The sequence below is a fragment of the Muntiacus reevesi genome, chromosome 2 (assembly GCF_963930625.1).
Source record: "Muntiacus reevesi chromosome 2, mMunRee1.1, whole genome shotgun sequence".
Classification (NCBI taxonomy): domain Eukaryota; kingdom Metazoa; phylum Chordata; class Mammalia; order Artiodactyla; family Cervidae; genus Muntiacus; species Muntiacus reevesi.
The window spans coordinates 136,063,950-136,083,886 of record NC_089250.1 but is presented as its reverse complement, the minus strand read 5'-3'; the positions used below and the strand labels follow the sequence as shown (position 1 = coordinate 136,083,886).

At 38.8% G+C, this 19,937-nt stretch overlaps 1 protein-coding gene and 1 non-coding gene across 2 annotated transcripts in view; both read right to left on the bottom strand.

Annotated features, from left to right (window-relative positions):
• Positions 1 to 13,087: 13,087 nt before the first annotated feature.
• The window catches only part of TNKS2 (tankyrase 2), a 63,507-nt gene continuing 56,657 nt past the window's right edge, over positions 13,088 to 19,937 (bottom strand). Inside the window, exons 25-27 of the mRNA XM_065922907.1 lie at positions 18,893 to 19,079; positions 16,237 to 16,393; positions 13,088 to 15,391 (exon numbers count right to left, since the gene is read on the bottom strand). Coding sequence (XP_065778979.1) covers positions 15,329 to 15,391; positions 16,237 to 16,393; positions 18,893 to 19,079 — 407 coding nt within the window. The 3' untranslated portion in view covers positions 13,088 to 15,328. The remainder of the gene's footprint in view (positions 15,392 to 16,236; positions 16,394 to 18,892; positions 19,080 to 19,937) is intronic.
• LOC136162325 (small nucleolar RNA SNORA79) lies at positions 19,169 to 19,311 on the bottom strand. The gene has a single exon (XR_010662126.1). It is a non-coding gene; the product is annotated as a small nucleolar RNA SNORA79 (small nucleolar RNA).

Below are 19,937 nucleotides of genomic sequence, written 5' to 3'. Positions count from 1 at the left end.
CCTTCCCCCGACTGCTGGAGCCCCCAGAGCTCTGATTTATAGCACAGTTTCGTGCTTGGAATTATAGGAAAGCATAAGCACAGCTCTATACATGGGTGTCTCAACAGCTCCCTAGGCTTGGCCAGCTTCTTTCTCAATTGCAAACTCTTAACTGGCCCCACACCCCACTTCCCTCATACAGATGACATCCCAGGTCCTTCAAGGGATAAATCATTGCCTTTCACACTGAATCAGTCTTCTCCAACTGAGCTTGCCCCTGCTGCTGCTGCTAAGTCACTTCAGTCGTGTCTGACTCTGTGCGACCCCATAGACAGCAGCCCACCAGGCTCCTCCGTCCCTGGGATTCTCCAGGCAAGAACACTGGAGTGTGCCATTTCCCTCTCCAGTGCATGAAAGTAAAAAGTGAAAGTGAAGTTGCTCAGTCGTGTCCGACTCCTAGAGACCCCATGGACAGCAGTCTACCAGGCTCCTCCATCCATAGGATTTTCCAGGCAAGAGTACTGGAGTGGGTTTCCATTGCCTTCTCCGGAGCCTACCCCTAATCCTTGTTAAAATGTCCAGATACCCTGGTCACCTATCATGTGATATCTTCGCCTGCTTCCTCCAGGTACCTCCAAACTTGGCTCAAACTGTCTGTCTGGTCAAAGCTATGGTTTTCCTGTAGTCATGTATGGATGTGAGAGTTGCACCATAAAGAAAGCGGAACGCCAAAGAACTGATGGTTTTGAACTGTGATGTTGGAGAAGACTCTCGAGAGTCCCTTGGACTTCAAGATAAATGATCCTAAAGGAATCAGTGAATCCTAAAGGAAATCAGTCCTGAACATTCATTGGAGGGACTGATGCTGAAACTGAAACTCCAACACTTTGGCCACCTGATACAAAGAACTGACTCACTGGAAAAGACCCTGATGCTGGGTAAGACTGAAGACAGGAGGAGGAGACAACAGAGGATGCGATGGTGGGATGGCACCACGGACTTGATGGACATGAGTCTGAGTGAGCTCCAGGAGATCGTGATGGACAGGGAGGCCTGGTGTACTGCAGTCCATGGAGTCACAGAGTCGAACATGACTGAGCGACTGAACTGTACTGGGTCTCAGAGCCTTCAGCATCCCCCCAAAAATCCACTCAGGCCTTGAATCAATGAACTCCCAGGGATATCACTGCACTCATCTCAAACATATGTCCATGGCATTGGGCAGGATGATGGAAAACAGTCATGAATAACACTGATGTGGTTCCTGTCTATATGAAGTTGGTAGCCAATTTGGAAAGACAGTTGAACAAGGGATCAAACAATGCGGCTATCAACTCTGGATGCACATTAGATCAGGGCTTATCCATGAGATGGGATGAAATATCTTGGTGGCAGTCCTGGGGAATCAAGAAGTATTCTCCAAGCTTCTTACCTCACAGGGTACTCTCGTAGCATTTCTTGCCTTCCATCCATTCCTTAGAGGGCTCCTGTGGAATTTCAACTACACAGATAACCTTCTATTCCTGTCTCTATGACTGGGGCCTGAGTGGGTATGTGGTGCTGCGATGATGACTGTACTCGGTGGGTCTCACAGTGCAGAGTATCACTCCTCGCACACTCTCTCCAGTGGGCAGCTCTGAAGACTTCAGAAGGCAAATGAAGAATTGTGAACGAGGATTTGCCTTTAAACTTTATTTGGGGGAATGTGGGCTAATGCTTTTATTATCTGTATTGGGGTCTAATCAGGTAAAAAGAAAAAAATAACACATGGGAACTAGCATCAGAACAATAAAATACATACAGCTGACAAATATTTAACTCCCACTTTCCTCATTTATATATATATATATATTTTTTCATTTATTTTTATTAGTTGGAGGCTAATTACTTTACAATATTGTAGTGGCTTTTGCCATACATTGACATGAATCAGCCATGGATTTACATGTGTTCCCCATCCTGAACCCCCCTCCCACCTCCCTCCCCATCCCATCTCTCTGGGTCTTCCCAGTGCACGAGCCCTGAGCACTTGGGATCATTATAGATAAAAACTCAAAGTTTGCTATGAAAATTAATGGTTATTTTGGTAAAAAGCCTATTATGTAACACCACACAATTAGTGGCATTTATTATTTCTTTTAATCTCTGAAAAGGCTGGAAAATGCTGTTTTATGATTCACAGATCTACAAATAAATCTCCAGAGAGGTTGTACCAATGCACACTCCCATCTGCAGTCCACAAGAATACCTATTTTTAGCTCCTCCACCACAGAGCATCATTCTTAAAAACAAAAGTTGACAATCTGATAGATAAAACTGCTATGAAGTTATTTTAATTTCCATTCATTTTATTAATTCTAGTGAATGTTTCCCATCATATTTGTATTTTGTCTATATTTTATCTATATCTATTTTTTACATATAAAATTTAAAAATTTAAATGTAATCACGTGTCTTCTGATTTACAACTTTTGCTTTTACGTTTGTCTTGAGATTATATAATTCACCTTTATCACCTTTTAGTTCTATTTAGATTCACATGGAATTTATTTTAGACTATGATGTAAAATATCTAACTTAATTTTTCCTTAAATAGTTAACTTCTTCTACTAGGAAGATATAATTCATTCTTTCCCTATTGATTGGAAATACCATTTTCATTCTTTCAATAACGTTAACCATCTCTTATAATAATAGCGCGTATTTTAATTATAGCCTTGTAGTATATTATAGTGTCAGGTAATGTGAATTCATGGGGGAAAATCTTGATACTCATCTTGTTTGTGTGTCACACACTTGTCTGTGCACACTGTCGCCTCAAGTAAAACATACTACTTTGGGTAATACAACCTAAGTGGAGATACTTTATATGATGGGACAGGATGCAGTCATTAGAAAGCTTTTCCAAGAGGAGTTATACTTTGGCTATAATGTTAAAAGATTCAGGTTAAATAATATGATCTGGCTTTGTTAAAACCAACAAGTTACCTGTCTATATGCAGAGAAAACAGATTGTAAACAGATACACTAAAATGTTTAGTGGCAAGCTGTTTATAAGCAATAGGATGACAAATAATTTTTAGCTGTATCTCAGCTGTATCTTTCAGCCTTTCCCAAGTTTTCTACAGTGAATGTGCTTTACTGTTACAAGCAAAACAATTAGTAATTAAAATTACTGAAATGTTTTAAGGTCTACCCCCAGTACTGGTCAGGAAGATTGGGGGAGTCAATCCCCCTCACCCCCACCTCCAGATAATACTGGCTCTTTCTCTCCAGAGGGAGTCATGGATGGGTATCCAGCCCTGAAAGAGCTCAACCTCTTGATCAAAGAGATATTGCCATTACAACACATTAAATGCCAAATAGTAGCATCTAGAATCTCCCGATGATCCTTTGTATTGCCAGCTGAGAGAGGGCTGTGGGTATCACCTCCTACTCCCCTTTCCGAACCCCACCCCGGAGGGCTGGGAGGAGGTATGCAAATGCTGGCATGTCTCTGACCTTCTAATCCTATCAGGAATGCTTAGGGTGTTAATTTGACCATGTTTCACAGCTCATAAATCTACTTGGGGGCAAAGCTGAGCTGCCAGATGCCATCAAGCAAAACGCCATCTAAGGTTGGCAGTTGGAGTAAAACAGCCCAGACCGTGCCTCCATAAAGTCCAATAAAGAGCTTTGTGTGTGGGGGACTAGAAAGTAGCTGTCTCACGTTTTGATACAAAGGAACAAAACTGTGGGAAATGTGCACTTCTGATTATCTGGACTGGTGGTCTCCCCCACGCCCCACCTGCCCACTGAGTCATGATCCTCATTCACTCACTATTCTTTGCACACAGATGGATCTATCTTGTTCCCAAACAACTGCCTGCAGACTCCTGTCAGATTAGTTTATTTAATCCCTGTCAGTAAACACAAACTAATTTCTCGCTACCAGGGAATCTGCTAGCCTTTTTATATTGAAATCTACTAAACTTCAGGCAGGTCGTCTCTGTCTAGATTCATTCTCCCATTATTTAGTGGTCAGAACAGTAACATTCTCCTCTTTCTAGGACAGAACACTGCCCCAGAAAAGCCCCCCACTATTTTCTATTAACAAAGGTAGGGAAGAAACTAACAAGTCAGTTTCAACCTCCAGATAACAGCTTCATCCGGAATCCATCTGTTCCTCCAACTGGTCAGTTCACAATTGGGCTGATTTGAAATTCTAAGTAAAAACATCCTTTCCAGTATCTGTTTCAAGAGGGGAGGCAATGAGGCAGGCAGTTAAAATTTCAACTTCCTTCTAGGTCCAAGCCTCTTTGAAGGCATGCTGGTGCAGTTTTCAGTCTTCAGCGTCATAAAGCTCCTCTGACAGATTCTTCACATCAACTAGGGTGAGGAGGAGAGCTGCCTCCAGGAGAGACACACAGCAGTTAATCCCCCTGAAACTTACAAAGTACCAGCAAAGACCTACCCACTCTGCATCTCCACAGGGTAGAGGCAACCAGTGATGTATTTCCAGAACCTAGATGAGAAACTCCTGTCTCCCCTGGGCTGATTTACTGGCTGCCAAGAGCACAGCATCTTTGGAAAGCTGCAGGAAACAGGCAAAAGGAAATTGGAAAAAAGGTACCAGCCATGGTTTTGGGCAAGTTTAACTCTGGAGCTCCAGTTTCCTTCATGTGGGATTATCTGGTTTATGATGCAGATATTTAATACATGGTAATTGTGGTTACTGATAGAACTGATAGTGAGTTGACAACTGTGATTTTTTGGTATTACAGGTGGTAAATTTAAAAAATGATAACTATGATTATTGGTGTTGTCAGTAATGGATTTGATAAATAACTTGTTATTGTTGCTGGTGGTAATGCCACTACTAGCCATTTCTTCATATAATGGTGCGTGCTAAGCCACTTCAGATGGGTCTGACTCTGTGTGGCCCTATAGACTAGTATGCCAGGCTCCTCTGTCCATGGAATTCTCTAGGCAAGAATACTGGAGTGGGTTGCCATGCCCTCCTCCAGATATTCTTGACTGAGGGATTGAACCTGCATTGGCAAATGGGTTTTTTACCACTAGCGCCACCTGGGAAGCCCCTCATATAATGGTGAGTAGGCTTGAGGAGGGAATGGCAACTCACTCTGCTGCTAAGTCACTTTAGTCGTGTCTGACTCTGTGCAACCCCGTAGACGATAGACCACCAGGCTCCCCCATCCCTGGGATTCTCCAGGCGAGAACACTGGAGTGGGTTGCCATTTCCTTCTCCAATGCATGAAAGTGAAAAGTGAAAGTGAAGTCACTCAGTTGTGTCCGACCCTTCGCGACCCCATGGACTGTAGCCTACCAGGCTCCTCCGTCCATGGGATTTTCCAGGCAAGAGTACTGGAGTGGGTTGCCATTTCCTTCTCCATGCAACTCACTCTAGTATTCTTTTTTTAAAATAGTCTGCTGAATTTGTTACAACTTTTTTTTTTTTTAATGTTTCATTTTTTTGGCCCCAAAGCATGTGGGATCTTAGCTCCCCCATCAGGGATCAAAACCTCAGCTGCTGCATTGAAGGCAAAACCTTAACCACTGATGTCCCCATTCCAGTATTCTTGCCTGGAGAATCCCATGGACAGAGGAGCCTGGCAGCCTACAGTCCATAAGGTCACATAGAGTCAGACATGACTGAGCAACTAACGCACACACAATACAGACTTAAAAGAACAAGTGTAGATCATATAAGCCAATCGACTCACTTAACAACTGTTTATTGAGCACATCTATGTGCCAGGGACTGTTTGCGGTACTGGCGCTACATCGATGGAATCCACCCTAGTGAAGTCTACTTTTCAGTGTGGGGAGACCAGGAATAAATGTTAATTACATAGTCTAGAATGTCTTAGCTTAATAGGGAAAACTAGAGCAGGGTACGGAGGATGTGGAGTGAGTTGGGGGAGAAGGGGGAGTATGTAGTGGCACTGCAAATAAGGTGGTTCTGGAGAAACGTCCTGAGAAGGTGATATCTGAACCACCAGGAAATAGGGGAAATGAATCACGGAGAATGCTGGGGAAGAGCATTTGAGCTGCAGAATAGCCCCTGCCAAGTGCCTGAGGGTGGGGACACCCACGCTAAGAAAGCTGGAGTGGCCAGGAACAGAGTGGGAACCAGCATCACAGGGGTGCAGCAGCAGGTCGCGAACGGTCGGGCTGGGCATTTTAAGGACTTCAGCTTTCTACTCCATGTGAAACAGGGAGGCGCTGCACAGTTCTGTGACAGAGTTGACTTATGCTTTAACAGGATCACTGTGGCTTCTGAACTGGAAGAAAGACTGAGAGATGTGGGGGTGGGGTTAGGAAGAGGTTGGTAGCGGACAAGGCTGAAAAGCAGGGAGGCCAACTGAGTTGAAGTAGGCAGTGAGGGGAAGAAGGCGTTTGACTTAGAAGAATGGAGAGGACTTTCACTATGAAGACTGATGGCATAGCAGGTCTGAGGGTTTTTTTTTTTTTTTAATCAATTTTTATTGGAGTATGGTTGCTTTACAATGTGGTGTTAGCTTCTGTTGTACAGAAAAGTGCATCAGTTACACGTATTCACATAGCCCCTCTTCCTCGGCTTTCCTTTCCATTTAGGTCACTGCAGAGCACTGAGTTCCCTGTGCTATACTGCAGGTTCTCATTGGTTGTCTGTCTTATACATAGTAGTGTATATATGTCAATCCCAATCCCCCAGTTCATCCCGTCTTGGGGGGATTTCCTAGTTATGTTTCGGTCACATGCTTGCAGACTTCTACAGCTTAAAAAAAAAACCAACCACTTAGATATTACTTAACTCAAATCTCATCTTTAAACAAAATTTTTAAATGAGAGCACAAAGTACAAAATTCTAAAATACAAGATGGAAAGTTCCCTCTCATCCTACCCCTAAATCTCCTGCCACCCAGATCTCTTCCTCAGCACAAATATGCTTTTGTGTTACTATTTCTTCTCTATGTTTTACTCAGTAACTTACTATCTACATAGTTCTGAATCTTTTCTTTTTTCCACTCCATAATCTATCTTGATCAGTACATGGAGGGCTGACTCATTCGCTTCATGATTCCAGACATTCTAGTATACGGATGCACTGTAATTTAACCAGTCCCCTACTGATGGAGACATGTGCTATTTATAACGTTGTCTTTCCAGTAATGCCATAATGTATTTTCTTATCACAGGTCCTGTTACTCAAAGGGTATACCCACTGAAAATTTGGACAAGTATTGCTCAGTTTTCCTTTCAGATGTTTCTCAATGAAGAGACGTTTTCTCCTCCACCAGTGGAACTCTACTAGTCGCTATCAGCATCCTTCTGTACCCACTGGTACCTAGCTGTTGGCCGAATCCCGAGTGCTCTTTTTCTCACAGGCTCTAGTTCCTCCACAACTTCCCCAAATCCAGCAACTGAAGGACTAACACCAGGCAGAAGCAGCAATTTTCAGTCTGTTGACTAGCCAGTGCCTCAGTGTTAAATATTTTTAATATTCCTTCCTGTTTACTAGTAGGAGAGGTGAAAAATTGGTATCACAGTATATAGTTAAGCTGCATTTCTCTTCTGTAAATGCTGTTTTAATTTTCTGCATACTGTTCATTTTCTACTGAGTTGTTGTTGATTCCTGATTTTGAAACATTTAACATAAATAAGAAACTTCCTTGTATGTTGTAAACATTTCTTACAGTTTGCCATTTATCTTGTTTGCAGACAAAACTTTTGTGAAGTTGGACTTAATCTCTCTCTCCAGAACTTCTGGATTTTGTTATAACTGAAAGGCATTACTATACCAACACTGTCTTATGTTTTTCTTCTTGTAATTTTGTAGTTTCATTTTTCTATCATTATATACTTGACTCAACTGAAGTTTATTTTGATGTAAGAAACAAGGGTCCAACTTTATTCTGTCCAGATGGCTCCTTGCTTGTTGCCAAGACAATTCTTTGCCATAATTTCACAATATCCTACCTTTACCATATACTGTAGATTTCAGACCATTTCTGGATTCTCTATTTCATTTCAGTGACTAGTTTATGTGCTAGTATTACTATTTCAATAATAGTTTTAAAATATTTTAAATAAGTGATATGGCTAGCAGCCTTTCAGAAATCTTCTCAGCAACTTTTCATAAGAATCCTTGTACATTTCCTTTCCCATGGTAGCTTTAGGATCCGTGTGCATAGTTTCCCACCCTTTCCCTTAAAAGGGGTATGTTATTTTTTAAATTCATCTTGGAGTCTAGTTGATTTACCATGTGTTAGTTTCTGGGGTACAGCACAGTTAATCAGTTACACACATATGTGAAGTGAAAGTGAAAGTCACTCAGTTGTGTCTGACTCTGCAATCCCATGGACTGTAAACCGTGGAATTCTCCAGGCCAGAATACTGGAGTGGGTAGCTTTTCCTTTCTCCAGGGGATCTTCCCAACCCAGGGATCAAACCCAGGTCTCCTGCATTGCAGGTGGATTCTTTATCAGCTGAGTCACACAAAGGAGGCCCAAGAATATTGGCATTGGTATCCATTCTTTTTGTGATTCCATGTCCATATAGGTCATTACAGAGTACTGAATAGAGGTCCCGGTGTTATATAGTAGGTTCTTATTATTATCTATTTTATATATAGTAATTTGTATATGTAAATCCAAAGTTATTAGGTCATGGCAAATGTATATACTTATTTAAGGAGAACCAAAATCATTGTAATACTAAACTTTTCTGCCCAGGAATGGCAGATAGCATTCTATTTGTGCTAGTCTTATTTTATTCCTACATAACATTATTTTATTGTTTCTTCTTTATATACCCAGAAGTAGACTCCTTCATTTTATTGGTAATGTCAAATTGTTTTTCATAAGACTCAGACCCACAGCAGTGAGAGATCCACATCCTCTAATACTTGCATTGTCAAATTTTTAATTTTTATCAATTTCAGCAGGTGTAAAATGGTGTTACACGTTACCTAATTTGAATTTCCGCTATTGCCAACATGTCTAAGCATTTTTTGGACTGCTCAGTCACCACTAGGGTCTCCCATTTTGAGAAATGCCTGTGGTTTTTTCTTAACTCACTTTTTTCGTAGTTTAATATATTCTGGATATGAATCCTTTGCCCTTTAAATGTATTGCAAATATTTTCTCCCACTTTGTGACCCGCCTCCTTACTTTCTTTACAGAAATCGTTTGATGAACAAGGATGTTCTTAATATAGTCACACTTATAATCTTTTGGGATAAAATGTTCTTTGAAGCTCAGTTAAAAGCTCTTTGTTATCCCCAATCAGGAAGTCTTCTATATTTTCTTAACATTTAAAATACTTCAATTTTCGTATCAAGCCCTATATAAAATCCATCTGGAATTGATTTTGTGTATGCATCTAGATATACATTTTTCCCCATATGTATAACCAGTTGTTTCATAACAATTTACTGAACAGCTCCTTCTTCCCACATGATCTGTAATGCTACCTCTGGTGTATGTAAAAATCCCATTTACTCTCCATTCAGCTGGTTAGATGAGTATGTCCCTGCACCATTATACTTAATGACTACAGCCTCAATGCTGTTCTTGACGTCTGGTCCTCCTGGTTTTTATTACTCTTCAGGAATGTCCTGTCTACTCTTAGCACTTTACAGATTATTTCTTACTCACTCTAAATTCTTTCACAAGTTTTGGGAGAGAAAAAAGCATGTCACTCAAGATCCCCATTTTTGTTGGAGTGTTCTTTTACCTTTCTTCCCCCACCTTTCCAGTTCTATTTCTACTTTAAGTGATTATAGTCCTGCTAGAAAACTCAAAAGGAATAGAAGAATATACAGTAAAAAGTCTTTTTAACAAACTGCCCCCTGGTACCCAGGTGTCCTCCCAATAGTGTGTGTGTAGCCTGCAGGCATTTTATGAATAAAGCAGCTAATGTATATTGTACTTTTTCCTATTTTATACAAATGAGAGTAACAAATCAAACACAGTTGCCAACTTCTTGCTTTTTCATTTATTCTATCTTGAAGATTATTCCGTATCAGTTAATAAAGTTCTTCTCGTTTTACATGAGTGTAATTTCAGTCTGTTTACCAATTTCCTTATTCACCATGCTTCTTGCAGTCCATTCCTTCCTTTCTGGATTCAACTGCCTTTTTTCCTGAACAACAACCCTGAGTTCTTACAGCAAAATCTGAAAATGTGTTTTTCAGCCTCTCTTTTGAATGCTAACTTATCTCTGTATAGAATTCAAGGCTATCACCCATTCTTTTCATCACTTGTAACTTATTTTGTTTCCTTCTGGTCCATATTCTGCCATTGAGAAAGCCTGCTACCAGTGCAATTATTCCTTTGCAGGTAATGTCTTTTTAGTTGCTTTCAGATTTTTCTCATCTTTTGCAATTGTACTGTATGTCTAGAACCAGACTTATTTTTATTCACCGCTTTAGATATTTGTTATGTCTTTTAATTTGAAGATCTGTATCTCTTTAAAAAATTCTGGAAAAAAAAAAAAAAACTTCAAACCTCTTCCCTCCCCTATTATGTTGGATCTTCTCATCCTGTTCTCCATGCTTCTTAGCTTTTTCCTATTTCCCATCCCTTCCTCTGTTATAACTGGGTATCATCTTTCTTTTGGGGGGTGTTATCGTCTTGATTTATCTTCTAGTTCACCAGTTTTCTCTTCAAATATGCCCAATTTGTGGTTTAATCTGTTCACCAAGCTCTTACTTTCACTAATCACACATTTTTTAGTTCCAAAAGACTTAGTTTTTCAAATCTACTCTGGCTTTTTTCAGTGTCATCTTTCCTAATGGTTTTTATATTTTCCTCTCCCAGCCAATCATTTTAAATATTCTGACTCCATAGTTATCGTATATTAAGTTTGTGGGGGTGCTAAACCTCTATGGTTGACTGCTGACTTGTACTCACAATGGACTGCTTTGGACTTCTAATCATCTGAGTGGAGCCTTTTTCTTCTGTGCTGTAGCAATATGATGCAGTTAAGATTGTGGGTATGTATTCTTTCCTCAACCAGGCTGCTATACCGTCTGTGTGCTTTTGTGAGTCATTTTCAAACTAAGATCTTCAACCACCTAGGGACATACATACCTCACATTTTGAGCTTCTGAAGGTTTCATCTGAACAAAGGTGGAAAAAAAGGTTTTCATCTGAACCAGGGGCTAATCAATTTTGCTTGTTTTAAAATTCTACATTCTGTAGCTCCATGAAAAGTGAGAAAACCCAACCAGTGGTCCTGGGAATTCAGGCAAACAATAGTATAATTACAATAACCAGCTTTTGCCAGTTACAGTACTTATTAGCACATACAGAAAATCATTTAGTTCCCTCAACAAATCTGTAAGTACTGTAAGGCTTATAAAGGTTATGTAATTTGTTCAAGGTTGTACAGCTGGTATGAGATAGGCTAAAATTCAAATCCAGATTCATCTGACTCTAGAACCCAATCACTTAATAACTCTTTTCACTCAAGTAAAACTTACTTGAGGAACTATTATGTGTCAGCATGAGCTAAGTGATGGGTCTAAGGGGTAAACCAAACATTATTTTTCTTCTACCTTTCAAATTATCTGTGAGGGACTAGAGTTTCTGTTTTCCTCTTAATTTCCAATTTGTTGCAGACCAAAATCTTAAAAGAAATTTAAGGGACTTCCCTGCTGGTCCAGTGGTTAAGACTCTGTGCTCCCAATGCAGGGGGCATGGGTTCATTCACTGGTTAGGGAACTAAGATAATATATGCCACACGGTGCGGCCTTAAAGAAAAAAAGAGAAAGAAATTTAAAACACTGCATCAATGTCAAACTGCCATAAAAGTTTCCTCTCAATTTTTGTTTTCATCTCTCCATGGGCTGGAAACAGTCTGCAGGCCAGCCCCAACTAGAGGTCACTTTCACACAGCACTGCTCTACAAGGTACTGGGAGACCATCTGGAGGATTTTGTGCAGATTTTTGTGATGGTGATGACAACAATTGTGGATGGTAAAAAAAAGTGGAGAAGACATTTCTGACAATGATGGCTTGTATGGGGACAGCAAGAACCTTCTAAGAAGCGATAATTAAGATTTTAGGTCACAGTCTTCCTCAGCTAGTAAAGCATGAGGAGGAGGAGGTGGGTACAGGTTCAGTAGATAGTGAAAAGGCTAACTTTATACAAATCTGACAGTTCTCCTGGTGAAGAATGTATACCACCATTTGCTTCCTCTGTTACTCTACTCCTCTAATAGGACAGCACAGTAGGAAAGGGGCCAGTCACAAACACTAATCACAAAGCTTAGGGAAATTTACTGTAAATTTTCTTTCCTCATCAACCTGCAAAGAAAAGGATCGCACATGCTTAGGAACTAGCAAGCGGACACATTAACTTTATCCCAACTCAAGCAGTAAGATAAAGTTGCTGAAAAGTATTTCAAAGCTAAATGACTTATGAGTTATTTGCATCACTATTCTCTTATTATCTCTTGTGTTTGTGTATTATTGTGATCATATACACATTTAGCATACTGAAATCTAAAATACATATATCTTACTATACCTTTTCTTTTTTTTTATTTTTCTTTTTCTCTTTTCATTTATTTTTATTAGTTGGAGGCTAAACCTTTTAAGAGTAATAAATACCACTAACTTTAAGGTTTGTAAACTCATAAATTTTGTATATGACACAGAAAACAAAAATATATTCCTATGTCTCTTTATAAGTTAAGAGAGATTTCCTGGGGGTATTCCCTGGTGGTCCAGGGGTTAGGACTCTGCTCTCTCATTGCCGAGGGCCTGGGTTCAATCCCTGATCGGAGAATTAAAATCCTGCAAGCTGTACAGCGTGCCCGCCCCCACCCCTCCAAAAAGACAGATTTTCCAGGAAAGAGCTTGAAAGTTTGCCAAAACTTATGTTGGATGGACTAAATGTCTAAAAGCATATGACAGCTACTTTCATCTTAAAGCATCTGAGGAGGTATGGTCACAGTGTTCAGTATTTCAAATTTTAAACTGTAGTCTCTATCACTATTAGAATCAAAACTACATTATTTTCCTGCAATTGTGGTTTATTGTAATCTTAATCCATTTTTTCCAAAGACCATTCAATACATTTATATTATTCCAGTAATTACCATGCTACCCAGAAAAACAAGTGAACAGTTTATTAAGAATTAAATGAGGGTATGGAATGTGATACAGTACAAGTAAGACACTCAAGATGGATACAATAGTACTACTCACACAAAAAGTTAAATCTCTTAAAAAAAATCATAAGACAAAAGAAAAAGCAATTCCATCATCATAAAGGAAGATATTACATGCAAAAACTTCAAAGAAATCCCCAGTCCCCCCCCACACCCCCAAGCTCCTAACAAAAAGCTATCTGAAATATGCCATGCTAACATATTAACCACAATATAATCATTCGTAGAAAAGCAACACACTAATTAAGAAATGAATTCGATGAAACAACGCAGGCTGCAAAATCGTAAACTCATAGATCACAATGATTTTACATAATAAGCAATTCCAGATTCATTCATATGGTGAGCAATATGAGCTAAATGATGAGAGAGAAGGTATGTAAATATAAACTCCACTAATTCATCTCATTATCTTCTAATTATAAAACCTTGAAGCTTCCAGAACCTGAAAAATTATATAAAATTTGGCATACTCCATTTGTGTTCCAAGAAACAACTTTAGGATCATATTTGCAATTATTAGCTGTATAAAAAGCACTTTATGGTCAGGAATTGACCTCTTAAATAATGATCACAATTTACATCAATAGAAACAACTCCAGATATGCATTTACTGTGAATAACTCTTACTCAAGACAAGAAACATGATTTTCTAGCACTTTATGTACAAGTTACTGCAAAGGCCCAGTTAATTTAGAGACTGAATAAAATGTAAAACAAATGTGAATTGGTACAGAGACTGGATAGGAACAGCCTCATTAACAGAGGTTTAAGTGGGTAACAATCTTGCTTTGACTTCCAAGAGAACGAGAGTCAACAGATTGCCAAGCTGTAACTCATGTCTCTGTAACCAAGATGCTTTAACATATTTCATGGAAAAGTAGTTTTACCTTAAAAACTAGGAATGGCATTTTATGGGATGGTATTCCCCTCCACAGCTGCCAAACAAGCCTGGTCACCAGGCGATGCAGAGTGTATTTCCAAGTGGGTGTAACATGTCACGATGAGGCAACCCAGAAGCGGAAGCACCCATTTCATGGCACCTGCCTATTCAGCAGGCCAGGAGAGAACTGGGACACCCACGTGTCATGGTTTTGGGTTGAGCTTACCTATGGTGTATAAACTGGTTATACGTGAAAAAGTAAGGCCAAAGAAAAGGAACAGGAGAAAAACCACCCACTCCCATCTGCTATTTTTTTCCCTTTAAATTTAAGGTAATTAGAACAGATTCGAAAAATTTCAGGATTACCCTTCCCACCATCTGAAATTCAACTTCCTATTTACATTCCATGAAAACAACACTATAATTGTTCTCTAAAAAACAGAAGCTCTTGCTCTAATTTTCACAAAATAACATGAGAAAAATTTTCAATGTGAAACCCAGAGTGTGAGGCTTGTAAAGAAGTGTCTTTAATAATCAGGACTGTGAAAGTTAGAGCTCTTTGGAATGTGTGTTATACATACAAAGTTATCACAAATTAAACTCCCAGAGTATTTATGAAACAAGTTCTTAAATGAGAAAGATTACCGATGAGAGATAAATGTTTCCATCAACAAATTAAACCTAAAGGATCAATCTTTCCCAAGTGACAAGGTGTCTGCTAACAATTCAACACAGCCTCTGGAATCAAACGTCAAAGATCACTCAATCATGATGATTCAAGATGAAGTACAGATGAGCAGTACATATGAAAAAAATTTGTAAACTGCTGCCATTCTAAAACAGTAGATTTATATTACAAAGCAATGTAAATAAATATTGGGCTAGTACAAAAGCTCTTATTTACAGTTTTACAAATGAAACTGTATTCAGTGTAAATGCTGTGTTTTGAAGAACACAGTACTATATTAGTAAAATGAGTTCTGTTGAGGGGAATTACAGTTTCTGTTAGAATCAATGTATAAAAGATTCAAGTTAACTCTGTTTATAATTTAGTACAGACAAACCCAGCTTAACCTGGAATGGCATCTGTTAAAGTGCTGAAAAACAGGAAACATTTAGAAAACACTGTACATTATTAAAGCTCTATCAAGTCAGAATGGTAAAACCCTTTCACATTTTTAACCTTTTGCCACAGGGTTGTGGACAAGATGATTTTTCTCGGCAAGGGAGTAAAACTTACGAGGCCACCAGCTGCTTAGATGATTTTAGGTTCGGCGGTGCTAGTTTCCTAAAACAACTATTTACCCATCAACCATACCTTCAGGCCTTACAATCTGGTAAGTAATTAAATATTCGGGATAAGCCTGGAAGAGAAAGATTAATTCAAAAATTGGTAAATAAATTTTTTGAATGGAGACTTATTCTAAGGATTCCTTATCTTTAGGGAAGAAACTCTAAATTAGTGTTGCAGATCAGAATAATCAAAGGGCCTCTTCTCAAAACAGCCTTACGTGACTGCAATCCCTCCGATTCTCAATCAGCAGGTATAGGATAACTGCTGAGCATGTGTTTGTCTTTAGGAACTGAGGTTATCCTGATACATATCCCCAGTACATGATGCTGCTCTAGAGATGCTTCTGACTGCATCTATGCCACTAAGAGCAAGAGAGAATTACACATTTCTTTGCTACAGAGAGGTTAACTATTAAAATATATATAGGATTCTAATTAATTATATTTTACAGAAGCTTAAAAAACATTCAGAATAGCTGGCAAAATCTGAATAAGGTCTGTAGGTTAGATTTACTACACCAATGATATTTTCCCGATTTTACAATTTTAAGACAATGTCCTTAAAATTTAGGTGTACTTAGGAAATACACCCTTAAGTATTTAAGTGTAAAGGAAGACGCTTATACCTTACTTCCAAGTAGCTCGGGGGGGGGGGGCGGGGGGGCGGGGGAGGATACACACATATAGTAGGGAGAACATGATAAAGGAGAGAGAATGCTAAAGTATTAACATTTTGAATATCTGGGTAAAGGGTCTAAAGGAATTCTCTTTACTATTATTTCAACTTTAAGTGTGAAATAATTTACAAATAAAAGTTAAAAAGAAATCCAGTTCGTAAGGCACTCTGCCTTGTTAATTTAAAAGATTAGTAATAGGTTAAAGTATTGCTGAAAATGAACAAATAAAACTGAATTACCTGTTCTCCTCTGTAAATAACATATTCAGCTAATGCTAGGCCATTTACACTAGGTCGACCAGTGACTGAGTGATGACCTGGAGGAGAATGCGCCATTTTCATTGCACTGAACTGCAGGAAAGACTTTCCCAAGGTTACACGGCAAAAGAGCAGCTGCCTGTAACACATGAAAAGGAGAAGATTTCCCTGAGACAAGGCCATAAAGGAGAGTTTTATTTATGTCCACTACATAAGCTTCTGAATGAATTTATACAAAAACACAATTATTTTCACCATTTACCCTTTAAAAGAGTTTTTAAAGAATATCTTCTACTACTCTCACTAATGAAAGAATTTGTCACTTTAATCCTCATTGTAACTATAAAATACTATCTTAGAGAGATTATAATAATCTTTAAGTGATAATGACTCTGCCATCCTGCTTGTATCCCAGCAAAAGCACAAATCATTGCCCAAGTGAGGAGGAGGAGGAGGAGGAGGTTTTAAGGGACTTCCATGAAGTGTCTTACAAAGCTGAACATTTATCCAGGTAAGTCCTATTGATTCCACTTTCAAAATGTATCTCTCCTCTCAATTCTACTGTCACTATTAAGTCCAAATTGCCCAAATTTTCACCCGGACTATAACAATGGCCTTTGAGCTACTTTCTCTGTTTTTACTCTAATCCCTGGCTACATTATTTTCCATCTAAGCTACCTGTGATTTAGGGAAAAAACGAACAGCAAAAACCATAAATCAGATGACACTACTTTTCTGCTTAAAACCTTTTAGAGACTGTTCACTGTGCCCAAAAGAAAACCCAAATTTCTTATAATGATCCCAAGTTCTCCAACTTTACTTTGTGTTCATTATACCTAGACACATTAGTTTTTCTTCCTGCAGGCCAAACTCTCCTGCCCCAAGGCCATCAGACACACGGTTTCTTTTACCATCTAGAATGATATGTACTACCACTCTTCAACTGCCTAATAGTCATTTTTCAAGTTTAGCTGAAATGTTTCTTCTTCAAATTTGTCTTTGCTCACCAGAAGTTTAGGTTGTATTACTTTCTCACTCCCCAAGGGCATGATTGGCCTTCCTCAGGTCCAACGAACTTTTTACTATTTCACTGTTGCGCTCTCTAATCTACTTTTCTTTCTACGGGAGAACAAGAGATTTGGTGGTCTGATGATTCTGTCTCCAAAGAAGATAGGCTGTATTTTTTATTCTAAATAGGCTCTTTGCAAATTTTCTTAGCATTTCTAATATATTTTCTGTAATAGTCACAATCATTCCATGATAATTCAGCATACAGAAATCTTAATAAATTTATTTCCAGACATACAAGCATTGTACTTCAAAGACAACTGAGAAGAGAGACTAAAACACTGCTTCTATTAATAGTCAGAACTATTTAGCCTCCAGATGATATACGACAAGTAAAGATAGCAGTGTTCAATTTACAGACTCTCAAGAAATGACAAGCCTCCTAGTCATTCCAATCTATGATCTAAAATAGAAGCGGGTGGGAGGTCATACCCAGGAGATCTGACTTTAGACACCTACATGGGTCTAAGTTTAGGGAGAAAACAGTAAGAACAAAACATAAACAGATAGTCTTTGTCTCCCTTCAAGACTTCAGTCCTTCACTTTGGCAGCCCTTCAAAATCAGCTGGAAGCTTTTAAAAATCCCATGCCCAGACCAGACCCCAGGCCCCCAAGTGAGAATCTCTTGAGGGTAGGACACAGTCATTAGTAGTTTTTAAAGCCCCTCAGGTAATTCCAATGTGCTACCACAGCTGAGAACTACTGCTCTAGGGTTTCTAGATCTGTGATCAGAAGCTTCAGCATCCCTTAGGAACTCGGTAGAAATGCAAGTTCTAGTGTCCTAGCCCCAGTCCTACTATATCAATAATTCAGGAGGCGTGGCATAGGAATTTGTGTTTTAGTAAGCCCTCTAGGTGATTCTGAACTTGCTAATGTTTGATAGCTACTGTTCTAGGTCTTTATAAGCAGTGCTCTAACCACAGAATAAATCTCAATAATTAATCTTACTTGATGGTGAAGATTATTTACCTACAAGGATTTTATCAACTAGGACCAAGTCATTTGAATCATTTTAATAACTAAGTTCCACTAGGGTAACTAAAAGTAGGAAAAAAAGTACAAAGTAATTTTTGATAATGTGCTTTCTAAAAGGACTGACATGCTGATATGCTTTAATGTTAACTTTTTTCTTAGTAGTAATATTACAAATTGACAATTAAAAATCATACCACAGTGGAGGAGAGATTCTCTCACCTATTACCATGAAATGATTAGGTGTAGCAAATAATGTCATTTTATTAATAGCATTTGAATACTAGATTTTTAAACAGTCCACAATAAAATCTCTTTCATTTCCAGCAATATTTTCTACTCCATATTCTGAAAGGACTGTGTGTTCTAATGATTGAATGAGGTGAACAGATCAAATGCCTGTAACTGTGCTTGGTCTTACAGACCGTTTAAAAAACATTAGCTACTATTAGAACCAGTGAGAGGGCCAAAGCAACCTGAACTATGCCTCACTTGGATTCCTAGAGTTGTCCAAGATAATGTCTTACCTGAAAATTTCAATATGAAACCAATTCTTATCTGATTCTTATCAAAATAAATGAGAAAAGTGATCTCTTACCTGTGGCAAATGTAACAAGATCTGTCTTTATGTACTGGACACCCAGTACCTCCTCCAATTCCATATACATACTGATTGCTTTTGGAAGAGTTTTCAGCAAAATAGATCCCAGCTCCAAACATGCCTCCTATGTAGGCATGCCTTTCATCAAAGCCTTTATGGATAATTGCATTCACAAAGGGAGACCCTAAAATACATATAAATAGGTAACATTTTTAAATCACAAGAAAAGGAATAAAAGCTAAAGCGTCTTAGAAGTTAACTTTTTTTTTCTTCAATTGTTAGACTCCACAAAAATCAGAAGGCACTACAGCCAACCCATTCCCATGGTGCCCTGAGTGAAAACAAGTCAGCTTAGATACATGATGGACTAAAATCCCACTACTTAAGGCTCCAAGCAGTGAGAGGAACAGACATCAGAAGAAGTTAAATTCTGAATTAACATATATACATCATCACCATGATAAGCAAAACCGAAACACAACTGTCAGCTGGCTCACTACTTTAGAATAGCTATTTTAGAAGAATTGCTAATGTGAATGAATGTTTCTAACAGGGTGGTGGTTCAGATGCCAAAGTAACGACTCATAAGATTCAATTAGGAAAAACATACAGATCACCTGAAAGAAACATCAATGCTAGAGTTATCAAATTCCCGGCCCCAAATTCATACAAACCCAGAATCAAGAGTCTCATAATTCACCTCCTATGGCCAGGCTGAATGCAACTAGGTCATGCAATGACACCCACATCCGTGTACTTTTTCTAGATACCCAAAGTGGCTAAAGTGATCTTTTCAAGTTCATGCTTTTCTTTATACTTCTCTCCTATCCTTTAGCTTCTCTGCCTTTTATCACTTGCTAGTACCAGATTCCATCTGCAAATGTGGTGTGTTCCTCCATTCCCTACATATTGACTTCTTTCTCTTCCTTCCTTGCATGCATGCCAAGAAGGAGCTCAAGCAAAGACCAGGAGGTACTAAGCATGGAGACCAGGTCAGGGAGTGCAGTGAGGCTGCAACTTGGGAAAAGCCAATATGACACAG